The sequence below is a fragment of the Pelodiscus sinensis genome, chromosome 3 (genome assembly GCF_052426305.1).
Source record: "Pelodiscus sinensis isolate ZL-2025 chromosome 3, ASM5242630v1, whole genome shotgun sequence".
NCBI lineage: Eukaryota > Metazoa > Chordata > Testudines > Trionychidae > Pelodiscus > Pelodiscus sinensis.
In genome coordinates this window covers 157228641-157242635 of record NC_143054.1, presented here as the reverse complement: position 1 = coordinate 157242635, position 13995 = coordinate 157228641, and the positions used below count along the sequence as shown (strand labels likewise).

General features: G+C 39.8%; 1 protein-coding gene across 5 annotated transcripts in view; it reads right to left on the bottom strand.

Moving 5' to 3' along the window:
- Positions 1–923: 923 nt before the first annotated feature.
- Positions 924–13995, bottom strand: part of DISP1 (dispatched RND transporter family member 1) — a 187642-nt gene continuing 174570 nt past the window's right edge. For all 5 annotated transcript variants that reach the window (XM_075925248.2, XM_006115598.5, XM_006115599.5 and 2 more), the window contains 2 exons: positions 9405–9502; positions 924–4574 (listed from right to left, as the gene is read on the bottom strand). In XM_075925248.2, the coding sequence (XP_075781363.1) occupies positions 933–4574; positions 9405–9502 (3740 nt within the window). In that variant the 3' untranslated portion in view covers positions 924–932. The remainder of the gene's footprint in view (positions 4575–9404; positions 9503–13995) is intronic.

Below are 13995 nucleotides of genomic sequence, written 5' to 3'. Positions count from 1 at the left end.
CACTATGGCATAGTTATTAACTGAGCTTCATCTGCAGGGATTTCACTTCCAACTTGTACAGTAATCAGTGAAAAAAAACAACATTAGAAGGTCTTTCACTACTGAAATAATTTATAGTTAATATATAATATATATATTTAATATTACATTACAAATTTGATTTCTTTGCTACTGTCATTAAGAAGTAGGCATTTTACCATGACCAACTGTATTAAGATTTTCACTGTTTACCTATGTCTTTAAGAGGTCTCTATATAGAAAATGTTACTAATGGCCTGTTTTAAATGGGCTCTGTTGTACAGCATATATACTTAGTCCAGTGCATCTTTCTCTCTCCTGTCCTCCAAAGGGGCCGCTTTGCCTATTTCATTATAATATCACATTAGCAGTTAAACATATTCCCAAATGAACACACTGAGAAGATGGGCTACAGGAGATTTTGGTTCAAAACAGTTATGGCAACTCCTGCTCTCTCAGGTGCTAGCAATGTGTTGATCAGAAAGGGAGATTGGATCTGAATCATTTATCCCTCCTGTAAGCCTGCTAAAAGGGCAAAAGAAGAGGGTAGAGTATATCTGGACAACATCCCTCCACTCAAAATTTTACCAATTCTCAGAAGTTGTGGTCTCAGAAAGGGCACAGTCTCTTTGGAGTGCTTTATGTCAGCTTGGAGAGCTCAGACTTAAGTATCTAGGACAAAAACTAATTAAGTGTGAACCCTCCTACTAATTACAGAAAGCCTCTCTCAACATCATCAGGTTTCATTACAAAGTAATGGGGTTTTAAAATTTTAAAAATATTTGTTGTTCAGTAAAATATATTTTCCATTTCAAAATGGTGCTAGAATATAAATTATTTGTTTTATCCACAGTTGTTATTCAATATTTTAAAATTAATTTTAAGAGACAGAGGATTGTCAAAGATAAGATTTATTATAGTGTTTTTATTAACAAACGTTCATTGGAAAGTTCTGCATGTGTTAACAGAGCAGGCACATTGGCTTCAATGTTTGGCATTTGACTGTCAACAGAATTGCACTTCACTGTTATAGTTCTGTTACAATGTTGTGAATATTCAGGGCAAGACTCATACCCAGCCTTTCTCACTGTACTGTTCAGTGGGTGTTTCTGATCATTTTGGTCAGCCTTCAAAAGTTGGTCTGTGTGTGATGAATTCTGATTTACCTTGATTTCAGCTATATTCTGTTTTAATACTGAAGTGCTCTTGTCATCATTCCCATTTACTTCAGTACCTTTTAAATCACACTCGTCTCTGTTTTTACAGAGTCTCTTTTGATTATCTGATACATTTTTCTCAGCTTCAGAAGGTGGCTTTATTAGGGAACCAGCACTCCTGCACATTAATGGTGAGGAGCTGGTCACCTTTGGAAGAATTCTTACACTCTTTTCTGCATTCTGAAGACTAGTTGCATCTTTCCTGTTTATTCTGTCGTGTGTTTGGAACTGCTGCACTGAATGGAGAAAAAAATTTCTAGGCAGAGAGTTCTGCATCATGGGTCTTTTCAGTCTCCCCTGAAGACAACCGCAATGGAGGACATGTTGCACTGGGGGAACATAGCTTTCAGCAGCTTGCTGTAAAATATTTACAGGTGGCACAGAGTTTTGGATCTGCACAACATTGCCAGATGATGGGGCACACTGGTAGCAGAAAGTGTCACTTAACTGCTGACACGAGTGCGGACTCCATTTCATATCTACCTGCCTATATGCATCTGGACAGCTGCACTTCCTGTTCTGAGAGCAGAATGGGCACATGGTACACTGAGTGACACATGGCTTTACTGTGGCTGAACCAGCTTCATTTGTGATGCCTTTATTCAATTCACTGTTATATGCTGAATGCACAGACATGCATGCATTCTGGGGTCTGCCATTGAAGAGTTCTGTGCAGATGTGGGTTTCTTCATAACTTACTTTCTCTGATGAAGTACAATTATTTGTATGTGATGCGAGAGGTTCTAACTCATAATGTTCATGCTCCATTTCTGGCTTTTGCCCTCCAGAATCCAACTGAAATGTGCCCACAGAATGTGCTTTGTTTTGTCCCCGGTCTCCTTTGCTTCCTGACAAAGCTTGGGAGAAGACATTACATTGCAATTTTTTTGGCAGAGGAATCTGACCACAAGTGCCTTGGGGTCCAAGGCAACGGCACATGCATTGGAAAAAGAAGGTTGCAAAAGCCCAACTAATGCACATTATAAGCATCATGAAAGTGCCAAGCTGGGTGTATGCTAAGACTGTGGAAGGCATCATCATGGCTCCAGCCACAAATGTGGTCAGCGCAGCCATTGCAATTGCAGAACCCATGCGGCTTAGAGAAAAGATGACTTTTCCTTCTCGGTCTGGATCAGGAGCTAAGCGGTAAGCAACTCCGTAGTGGACAGCAAAGTCCACAGATAAGCCAACAGCTACAGAAATAGTGACAGACTCTAACACATTTAGCTCCCATCCAAGAAGAACCAGAGAGCCAACAGTGACAAATATAGTGCCGGCGATTGAAACTATGGCATAAAGGCTTATAATTATATTCCAGGTTGTAAGTAGCATTACGCTAAATGCAACAGCAACTGAAAGACCCATGGCAATCAAAGTACCATCAGAAAGACTGTCCTGAAGGTCATAGAACTCTAAGTTACTCACAAACCAACCATTGCCAAGACCCTCAGGGGCAGAACTAAGCTCATTTGAAATCCATGAATCCACCTCTCGGTAGAACTGATGCATTTTCTCATAAGCCAGAGTGAAGAGGTAGGTGCTTTGGAACTCCAATACCACGGCCCGGATGGTATCATTTATGTCAAAGCGAGGCCCCGGGGTTTTGCTGTACAAATGGTACCCAGTGCTTCTTTCTAACTCCATGATGGCCCTCTTGATGCATAATTCAAAAACTTCTTGTTTGTATGGAAATCTCCAGTGGCTGCAGCAGGGATAAAGAGCTGGCTCATCACAGTCCTGATTTTCCATCCACTGCTTAAATGTCTCAATAAAGCAACTTGCAAAGTCTTGCTCTTCAGTTTGGTAATAAAATGTTTGATTTCGTAACTTCTGGCAAAAATGTAAAATCCAGACCTGGGAAGCTGGGCTTGCAATATTAAAACTGCTGTCTAGTTTCAGCTTTCCTTTACTTTTAGGATTTAGAGGATCTCCATTATCTTCAGGAGAGACACCCCAGATTACTGTAATTGGCATGTGAAGTTCCTCTCCATGGTGGACGCGTTCAAACATAAACAGTTTTTTGTACTCTGCATCATAACGTTCAAAAGGGTGAGAGGACCTAAATACCTGAAACTCAGAGAGCTCCAGTGATGGTAATTTCATTTTTGGATTAACACACACAATATATGCTCCACCTATCGTTAAAGCAAGGAACCAGAACAGCCAAATATATCGAAACTTGATAACAATGCATGGCAAGACTTTTTCAAAAAATATCCTGGATGCTTCTGAGATTGCAAAAATAATCTTGTGGAACACCTGGTACAACACTGTGCAGCAGCCTTTGTTGCTATAGACCCTCTGCTGAGATTTTTTGAAGCAAGTGAATATATTGAGAAGATACCGTTCATGTAACACAACTACTGCCGGTAACCATGTTACCATTAAAACATAATTCACCAATATGGCAGTGCCAGCATAAACACCAAAACATCTGATTGCTGTAATATTGCTGACATAGTTAGCATAGAAGGCAGCCGCGGTGGTAAAACTGGTTACAAACATGGAAAGAGCAGCATGTTGCAAGGTGATGCTCACTGTCTCAGACGTGTTGGCATGAGATTTATCAAATTTTGTGTAATTCCAAACATCACACAGGACAAAAGCATCATCTGCTCCAATCCCAACAAGAATAATTAACGCAGTGAGGTTCATAAAGGGGAAAAACTCAAAATTAAATACTACCCGATAAAGAAAGTAAGATACAATCAAGGAACTAATTATTGCAAACATGGTCATCAGCGTGATAAACATGGACTTTGTGTATACACACATGACTAAGAGAACAATCACAATGGCTATGGCAGGATACACAGTATCCATTAATAGGTAATCTTGAAACAAACTATGTTTTATTCCAAACTCAATCCCTGTGATGGTAGTTATACCATCAGACGCATTCCAGTTCTCAAAATTATCCAGGTAAATGTTCATCATGCTTTCTCCTTTTTCTGTTGGAGAGAAAAGCATGCTGTACTTTAAAGCTGGCAAGACGTAATCAGCAGTCTTTGGGCTTAAAAAATCTTTGTCCACTAGATAGTGCAGAATCTGGTAAACAGCATTGTACTTTGTACATTTACGAGGCACATTTGTACACTTGAGCTGGTCCTTCCTTTTGGCTGCCACATCCCAGCAATCGGGCCCCAGGGTTCCGTTGTAGTAGTATTTGGCACATGTGCGAAGCAGCTTTAGGGTGTGAGAAATATCTCGTTCTACAATTTTTTGACATGATGATCTGTTGTTTAGAATGGCAATATAGTTGCCCAGTGTCCAGCTGGGACAGCATGAAGCAGCAGTGGTCCTCTGGCAGAGATCACCAAATTGGGAATGAGACCTTATCTGTGTAGAAACAGACACAGAGTTATAAAATCAGGGCATTTAAAAGGGGTGCTTCACATTTTATTTTTAAATTTCAAATAATTGACAGATCAGTTAATCCAGGAGGGATAAAAGTGACATTCAGGAAATTCTGGGCCATTACTTTGAATTCTTAAGCACCTGTACACACAGCCCCTGATCTTCTCCTCACACACATCAAAAAGTTCCTAGAGTCCCAAAAGTGTAAAAACTAGTATAAGCGATAGGGCAATCAGGTCCATATGATCAGAAATTAAGAACATTGTACATTAGTAACTACAGTCTAGTACACAGGACTGGGAGGAACCTTCTGGTGACTCAGTGGTAACTCTTTCATATAATCCTGTTCATAAATTCAACAAGCTCCATCTGAAAACTGGGTAGGTTGTCCCCACTATTCCTATTGGAAGGCTGTTCGAGAAACTCAGTCCTCTCAGGTTAGAAGTCATCTTCTACTGCCTGAAGGTGCACCAACTTTTTTCCCCCAATTGAGGTGCACTCTTCCCCTATAATGCTGCCTAATGTTTATTTTTGAACTAATAAGTTGCACAAAAGGTTGGTTAAGTTTTATTCCTTACCCCTCCTGAGATCACAAAGACCCTAGAAGCAGTAGGGACCTACCCTGACACCTCTAGCACAAATGCATGGGACAGCTCTAGGACAAACAGCTGTGTAACCTAAGCTGCCTTCGACAGTTGACTTGGTACACGAGCCACTGTTGCCTGACTTTTCCTTTGCATAACTAACACCTTGTCTACATATGACTACTTAGAAAGAGAAATTGATTTAGTAAAATCAGTTAAATTAGCTCCATCAGTGTAGAAACTTTTATTTCGGCTCAAAAGTGCCTCATACTTACTTAAACTTAAACTGGTACAGAACAGATTTAAGCTAAAATCAATATGGCGTACATTTAAACCAAAATAAATGTCCAAAAAGGGGTCTGTACTGATCTAATTACACCAGCTTCTTACCCCAACATAGTTAAATAAGTAACATTTTCTCAAGTAGACAGGTCTAAAAGTTAAGTAAGGGTGTGAAGAATTGAAGACTCCCAGATTCCATGCACACATTGCTAGTCAAAACTCCTGGCTTTGAAAGAACAGTGAATTGGAATCACTGGTGAAAACACTCCAGTATGGGCATAACTTCACTCACTTGAATTAATCCAGTGAATAAAGTTACGCATTTGCCTAAGTGTTTAAAGAGGTAGGCCCTGAAACCCATATCCATGCAGATTTCAGACGAGTTAAATATGAGACATACTACTTACTACTAATTTATACTGAAATTGCCCTGGGTTATCATCAATGATCACTTGTAGTACAGACAAAACCCAAAATTTGGGACTAGCATGATGGTTATAAAAGCTCTAATATGGACTTAATTTGATCAAACGATTCCTGAACAAGAATGACCTGACATTCCATAAAAACAGGATAATTCACATTTGATTGTTTCCAGATAAAAACACTCACACATGCAAACTCAGGAAAAAATGAACAACCTAATAAATAAAAGGAAGCACTGCAATAGCATATCTGTATTTTTTGTGGCACTTCTCCAGATTTATCCTACGAGGATATAATATGCAAGCTCTGGGTCAGCCAAGTGAACTGGGAGGAAAAGATTTTATTATCCTCTCTACATAGTCAAGTTCAAGATGGGACAATGAGGTTTGTGTATTATTCTTCAAAACTTGCTGCAGGCTATAAACATTTGCTGGTAAAGTAACTGTAGCCAAAGATCAAGTAACGCAAGTTGGCAGCTGAAATGTGGAAAGAAAAAAACAAAATGTAGACTGTAGTAACTTTTTAAAGCATTATGTAAAAACATTATTTACAAAATATTAGCACTGCAGGTTTAAGACCTACTTTATTGGCTGATCGGAAGATATTGCCATGGTTACTTGGTACTTGAAAGGTCAGCTGTGCCACTGGCAACATCTCCATTTGTTACTGAGATACCTCAAGAAGTGAACTTGTGTAGTCTGCATTAATTCTACCTACAACAGTATGTCAGCTTGGCAAATGAATCTGCCTGGTGGCGAAGACTTGTGATCCTATATTTGGATACTCTGAAGTTTATGAAAAATAAAAGTATAAGGATAGTAAAGAAAACTTCTTTTAATTGATGAGGGAAGAAAAAGACTTCTCTATTTAGAAATTATGGGCCTGATCTGAAGCCAGTCTGCATGTTGAATTTCCATGTAAGATTATGGGAATGCCATATGCTGAGCAGTTGTAGGACAGCACTTTCAGTATTAGTAAAGCAGATGGTTCAAGTTGTTATAGTACACCCAAGATAGTTTCTGCATTTAAATGCTAAGCAGATGGAATATGTTTTTAGAGACCCCTTCTTCCATTGAAGTCTAAGGAATTTATATGGATAGCTCATATCAATGCAAATAATTCTTTGCCACAGAAATCCTTAATCAGGTGTGAATTCAGTAAGTCAACTGTAGCTAACAGAAGAGAGACTAACAAAGACTGGAGGTCACAAAACACATCAATTTCTTAAGATCAGTTACTAATTACAGTGCAAGCCAGCAAGAGATCAAATATTTGCAAAAGAACATAGTAATTGAAAGCAAGGTTCATCTAAGCATCCTATGTGATCCAGGAGGTAATTGAAAAAGAATGACATTTCTATATGACTTAAGGAATAGCACGAGCCATTTCAAAGCAATTTTGTTACGAAAAGTTTTTTGTCCAGATTGTCTAAGCAACTGGCATCTAGTTTAACTATTTTTAACTAAAAGTAGTGCCTATAGAATTACAACATCCATTCTTATCAAGTTATAAATTCAAACAACTAGGTAACTCTACCACCATTTTGCTACATACAGTTGTGCTCTCCAATACACTGCTTCATGATTAACTGCTTAACTAAAAAATTGATGATATAAAATCTCTTGTCCAAAATGTTTCATCTGCAACAAATTTCTTATATGAAATATCTATAGACACTGCTAACGCACCTAATACCTAAGCACCTAGTACCCAAGTGGTGATTTGTTTGGTTTTGTAAGGTGCATTTCATGGATTTGTATTACACAGTGTTTTTTTTCCAAAGCAGTTTCCTTTTTATTCTTCTTTTGAAAAGATTCTCTACTCTTTGGCAATCAGGATTTTTAAATAAGTAGAATTTGAGATCATGTATTCTAAAATTTTAAGGATACAAGGATACATTTTTCAGTTTCAATATAAGCCCCACAAAAGTACCCTTCAAATGTAACAAGATGTAGTCATTTTGTTATTCAGAAAATAGGTTTCCTTTTTATTTAGGACAAAAACATGCTGTGCCCTGGACTGGTCAATGATGAGTGGCATTTATTTAAAACAGCTGTCTACGTGCACTAATAGACTGCAAGGACATTTGCAAACTGTTTAGAATTAGTCTTTGATATTTTGTAAAGTGTCACATACAAATAAAATATAACTTCAAAGTCTTCACCATAGCTTTAGAATTCCTACAAAAATAGAAGCGACAAGAAATCACTGTCTACTTGATTTTGTTAATCTACATTTCTGAGAGATTAATTTCTTGACCCCACTGGCTGAAGAATATTTCATTGCTTATGATGGGAAACTCAGATTCCAAGGCAAGTAAATATCAGCTAAAAAAGGGGGAGGAAATTGGCTTTTGTAAGGTGATGGTCCAAAGACACTGATAAATCAATTCTTGATCAAATAATCTAAAAACATTTCTGGTTAAATAACGATGGCCTATTTGTTCGGTTAATTGGCAATGGGAATTTTGTTTGGTGGGAGAAAGATAACGGGCCTCTATGCAGGAAATCAACCAAGCATTACTAAGAGAAAATGAAAAAAATATATGCCCTAAGTTGCTTTCTATGACACATCTGTGAGTTTTCAAAAAATTACAGTTGCATTGCAATTTAAAGCATTGTATTTCAGCGAGTGACAAGCTTATACTTTTCAGATGTATTATTCATATACATTACGCTTTTTTAGTTCAGCATGGACTTTGTAACTGTCAGTTAACATCCATTATTAGTTGAAGCCAGACATCAATCTCAACTATGTGTAGAGTTAACTTTTAACACATGCAAGAGCAACTATTGAAATCCCTGAGGCTGGCTGTTGCCTTTATCATTTTGACTTTTTAAGGGATAAGAGCAGGGCCCTGTCAACAACGACGATGGAAAACATTTCTACTAGTCAGGGTTGGCGGGGACAAAGCATCTTCTTTTATTCTCTCACATTCTAAGATAGAAACAAATGTTTATCTCAGAACTATGCAGTCTGGATTGGATTATTTTTGCTGTTTGCCTAGAAACTATATTTACGTCTCTTTGATGTCTCTGATGCCAAACTATTCTCTTTTCAGCTCATAGGCCTACATGACCCATTGATGGCAAGAAATATAGACAGAACGTAACAAAGATGCTGACAGATAGTCTCAAGGGAAATAAAAGTAAGGGACTAAAAAAAATGATACCCTTGCCTTCTTAGGAGAAAAAAAAAGTTGGTATATTATTACAAAAGGAAATATGCTGCAAAAGAATAAAATATATCCTTCAGAACAGCAAGTGTTGGAGCACAGAAATAGGTTTTATCTTTAGTGGAGGTCACTGGAGGTGCACAAACAAATCCTGAACCATAATATGATAATTTAAAGGCAACATTGTATTTTAATTAATGCCCACCTGTGGACTGCTTACTCATCAGCAAGAAAACAACATGAAGTCCTATTATCTAGTAGTTAGATGTAATGGATAGGAACACAAGGAGTTTCAAATACATATTTTCATCTGGATTAAGGAATGTAATGGTTTTCTTTACTTACCCTCAAATTATCTACATTGCACATTGATTTAATTGCATGCAAGTTCCACAAGTTCTCTCCTTCTGTGGAAGTAAACACCACTCGTGAATATCTATCACCTGGAAATACAATAAAAGGGCTTATGAAGTATGCAGATATGTCTGATATCAGAGATTGAAACAGATGTCTGTTGTTCAAGCAGTAAATAAAAGTACTTTAACTGTACAGCTCCAAAATATTTGTTTGAAGGTGGAAAATTACCTTTATATCTGACAGACTTGAGGCCTTACAAGAACTCCAACCTCCCTCAACATCTTGAAACTGAAACAGTTTTCTAAACTTCAGTCTCCCACTTACTGAATTTTATACAGCTCAGAAATCCTAAAAAGTTCCTAGCCAAGCTCAGGGTCTGTCCCCTGAAACCTGACAAAGGAGGAAAGGTCTCACCAGCTAACTATTATAGGACTATTTTCATTCATAGCACATTGGCAGAGGATACCTGCTATAATAAGAGGCTGCCTTAGTGAAACAATACACATGGGGATATCAATCATAATTACAAGGACATCTGCAAAATGATTTCTTTGCTTTGGGGGTTGGTGGCTTCAGTTGAAGTTTCTGGGGAGTCCTCAGTGCTATTTTTAAAGTCTGCATTCTGGAAGTTGAACAGACCTAACGTACACAAATTCCACTATAAAAGAAACTTTATTTATCAGTTAAACACATTAAGTTACTTTTATTTGAAACCACTTTCAATAACAGGGAAAAGCAAATGACCTGTTTAGTAACTGGTGTTCCTCAGGATGTAGTGCTCATCTCCATTACACATTAGGTGTGTGTGCTTGCAACAGACACTGATGCCGAACATTTTCCCTCAGCTCTGGTGACCCGTGGAGTGGTGCCTCCATGGCATGGTATAAGTGTCACCATGCACTCTTCCCACCCTTAGCTCCTTCTTGCCAGAAACTGACAATGGGGAAGGAGGGTGGGTTGTGGAAGGGACATGAGGAGCACATCTTGAAGAACACCAGATATGAAACAGGTAACTGTCTTTTCTTCCAGTGATTCCTCATGTCCATTCCACATTAGGTGACACCAACCAATACCCAATGGCTGTGTTGATTGCAGTACATTTCTGCCAAACCCAGCATCATCTCTGGCATGTTGAGCGATGGCATAGTGAGATGTAAACGTGTGGACTGAGGACCACATTGCAGCTCTACAGATACCTTTGATTGGCACATGCGCCAGAAAGGCAGCCAAAGATGCCTGAGCTCTGCTTGAATGGGCTTGGCCAATCTGTGGTAGAGGGACCTCTGCCAGCTAGTACCAGGTGCACGAGATGATCCAGTTGGAAAGCTGCTGTGTGGAAACTGTCAGGCCTTTCATTCTATCGGTCACTGCGATAAAGAGATGCATTGGCCTATAGAGGGTCTTAGTACAATCCAGGTAAAAAGCCAAAGTCATCTGGACATTCAGAGCATGTACATACCTCTCTTCTGACATCATAGTGATAGAAATGTAGCCGTGTTAGTCTGGTGTAGCTGAAACAAAAAACAGGACTATGTAGCACTTTAACGACTAACAAGATGGTTTATTAGGTGATGAGCTTTCGTGGGCCAGACCCACTTCCTCAGATCAAATAGTGGAAGAAAATTGTCACAACCATATATACCAAAGGATACAATTTAAAAAAATGAACACATATGAAAAGGACAAATCAAATTTCAGAACAAAAAGGGGATGGGGGGGAGGGAGGTAAATGTCTGTGAGATAATGATATTAGAGGTGATAATATCATTAGCTCATAGACATTTACCTCCCCTCCTCCATCCCCCTTCTGTTCTGAAATGTGATTTGTCCTTTTCATATGTGTTCATTTTTTTTAATTGTATCCTTTGGTATATATGGTTGTGACAATTTTCTTCCACTATTTGATCTGAGGAAGTGGGTCTGGCCCACGAAAGCTCATCACCTAATAAACCATCCTGTTAGTCCTGTATTTTGTTTCTGACATCATGTGAGGTGTGGGACAGGACACAGGCAGGAATATGTCCTGGTTCACAGAGAAGGAAGAGATGGCCTTTGGCAGGAAGGCTGCACCTTGCCCTTGTAGAAGACAGTGTAGAGGCTGAGGTCAGAATCTGTGAGAGAGACATCACTGCCACCAGGAACACAACTTTCCAGGGCAATCAGGAAAGGAGCAGGATCCGAGTGATATGAAGGGTGGCCCAGTGAGCCAGGCAAGGACCACCCTGTAGAACAAGGTCTTGCACCTGCAGATAGAATTGCTCAAGGCCCTGCAGAAATCTCACCGTCAGGGGAGTGCTCAACTCATAGGTGGGGAGCTTCAGGCTGGGGAAATGCCCGAAAGGAACCAATGTAGGTTTGCCCCAGGACCGAGGTGCCATGGACATGGGTGCTGCTGGCACTGGCAATGCCAATATGTACTACACTGCCCACAAGGTCTCTAGGATTGACAGCACCTCCAGGTCCTGGGGGCCATCTCACCACTCCTCAGTATAGACATGTTGGGATGGGCAGAGCTCCATTCCACTTGAGCTGGAGTCTGACTCTCTGATAGAGGTGACGAGTTGCCCACCATGGGTCTTGGCTCCACTCATGGCTTTTCCTTCTCTTTATGGGACACAGAGGAACATCTCATTGACACCTTTGCCTTCTAATGGGAGCTGCCGAGCATGAACAGTGCTGGCTGAAGGGCAACACCAGCAGGGCACTCAGTACTGAAGCAACGGCACTCAAGGCAGAGTCTGATCTTTGTTCTGGGGCTGGCATCAACACTGACTCCGTCAGAAGAGCCAACAAGCAAATGTCCCCCCGCTTTTTTTAGTCCAGTGCTTAAGCAACTTGCAAATTTGGCACTTATTAATAACATGCCCCTTGCAAGACACCTCAGGCAACTGTTGTGAGGGTCACTAGGAGGCACAGGACACCTGTATCTTTCAGAAGGTTTGAAGCCTGGGGATCAGAGAAACAACAACTATCACTAAACTACAACTACTAAGGGAATCTACTATAAACAACTATCTGTGAGAGAATAACACACAGCAGAGCTATTAACTGGGATATAAATGGGTAAATAAGAGAATATAGATTAGGAAACCTGACTCTACATTAGCAGCCAGGAAGCTGGAGGGAAATGGTAGAATGGCAGAATGCCCAGTGTCCAGCTACAGCAGCCAGGAAGCAAATGAGAAATAGCAGAACTGGCGAAAGCTACCGAAGTTCCATGCACCATCACTGCACTGGTGGCAAGAAGGAACTGAGGGTGGGAGGAGCACACTGGGCCCCTTATACTGCACCAGGGAGGTGCCACTCAAGACATCATCAGACCTGCTCCCCTATGGATACTGCCGAGGGAAAAACTTCCAGCGCCGATGCACATGTGAGTACACTCACTTAATACGGAACTGACATGAGGAATTACTCGAAGAATGACTTAGTAGCTACCAGAACTTCATTCTTACCTAACCAGAAATGCATCCTATATGCACATAAATTTGTAAGTACTTTGGAGTACAATATGGTATTTTGGGTTTCATATTGCTTGATTTTTGTGTAGTTTAGGGACAGACATAAAAATCCAAAATGTCACGCCTTGGTAGCACTGTAACCACAGCAGGTAGAACAGATAAAGACACTAAAGTCAGAATAGCAAAAGCCAGACATGACTTCGTAACTCTAACACAGATTTGGAGAAACAAAAATCTTGCCTTCCAAACTAAAATCTGAATATTTAACAACTTTGCAAAGTCATTCTTACTCTATGGCACTGAAATTCATAGTCTCAGAAAGATCTTAATATCTCACCTTCAAGTTCTTCATAAAGAATTGCTTTAAAGAAATCTTCATCATCAGAAAAAAAAAATCACAAAATGAACTCTGGAGGAGGATGAAACAGAAATCTTCAGGACAAGAAATTACACAATGACAATGGAGCTGACTAGGACATATATGGAGAAAAGACCCAAATAACATAATACTTGCATGGGACTAGAATTTCCAGGGCAAGAAGTGATGAGGTAGGCCAAGGATATCATGTCAATGCAGAACAGAAGCAGAACTGAAAGCTACCTAAAAATGACATGGGAAGACGTTAAGATTCCATCAAAGATGGGAAGGCCCTATGTTCCACAAGGAATGGAGAGGAGTAAGTCATAGTCTTGTAAAGAACATGCAATGTTATGAAAAATGCTTTCAATAGTCATTTTCAGGTAGTAAATCCTATTTAAAAGAAAGGAAATAGCCAGATCTTGCCTTACTGTGAATGAGCAGAGGAGACAAAAACAGCATGAGAACCACCGGGTAGAATTGTCCCAGAAGATAGGACAGGTTTTTCTAAATGCCTTAGGAGTAGTGAGCTACAGCCTCTCTGATCCTGAGGGCACACAGGGAGAGAAGTCAAGGAACAAACAAGGCAGAGCAGTCCAAGATGAGGCTGATACCATGTTACCATTGCCTAAGTGGGATGGTGTTATTGCTGTCATGGATGGGACTTCAGGAGCTGATGCTCCTTCAAGCATAATTAGTCACCAGGAGATTTCAGGTAGCTCCTCCCACATTTGCTCTTTGTTGGGAGAGATCTACTTGG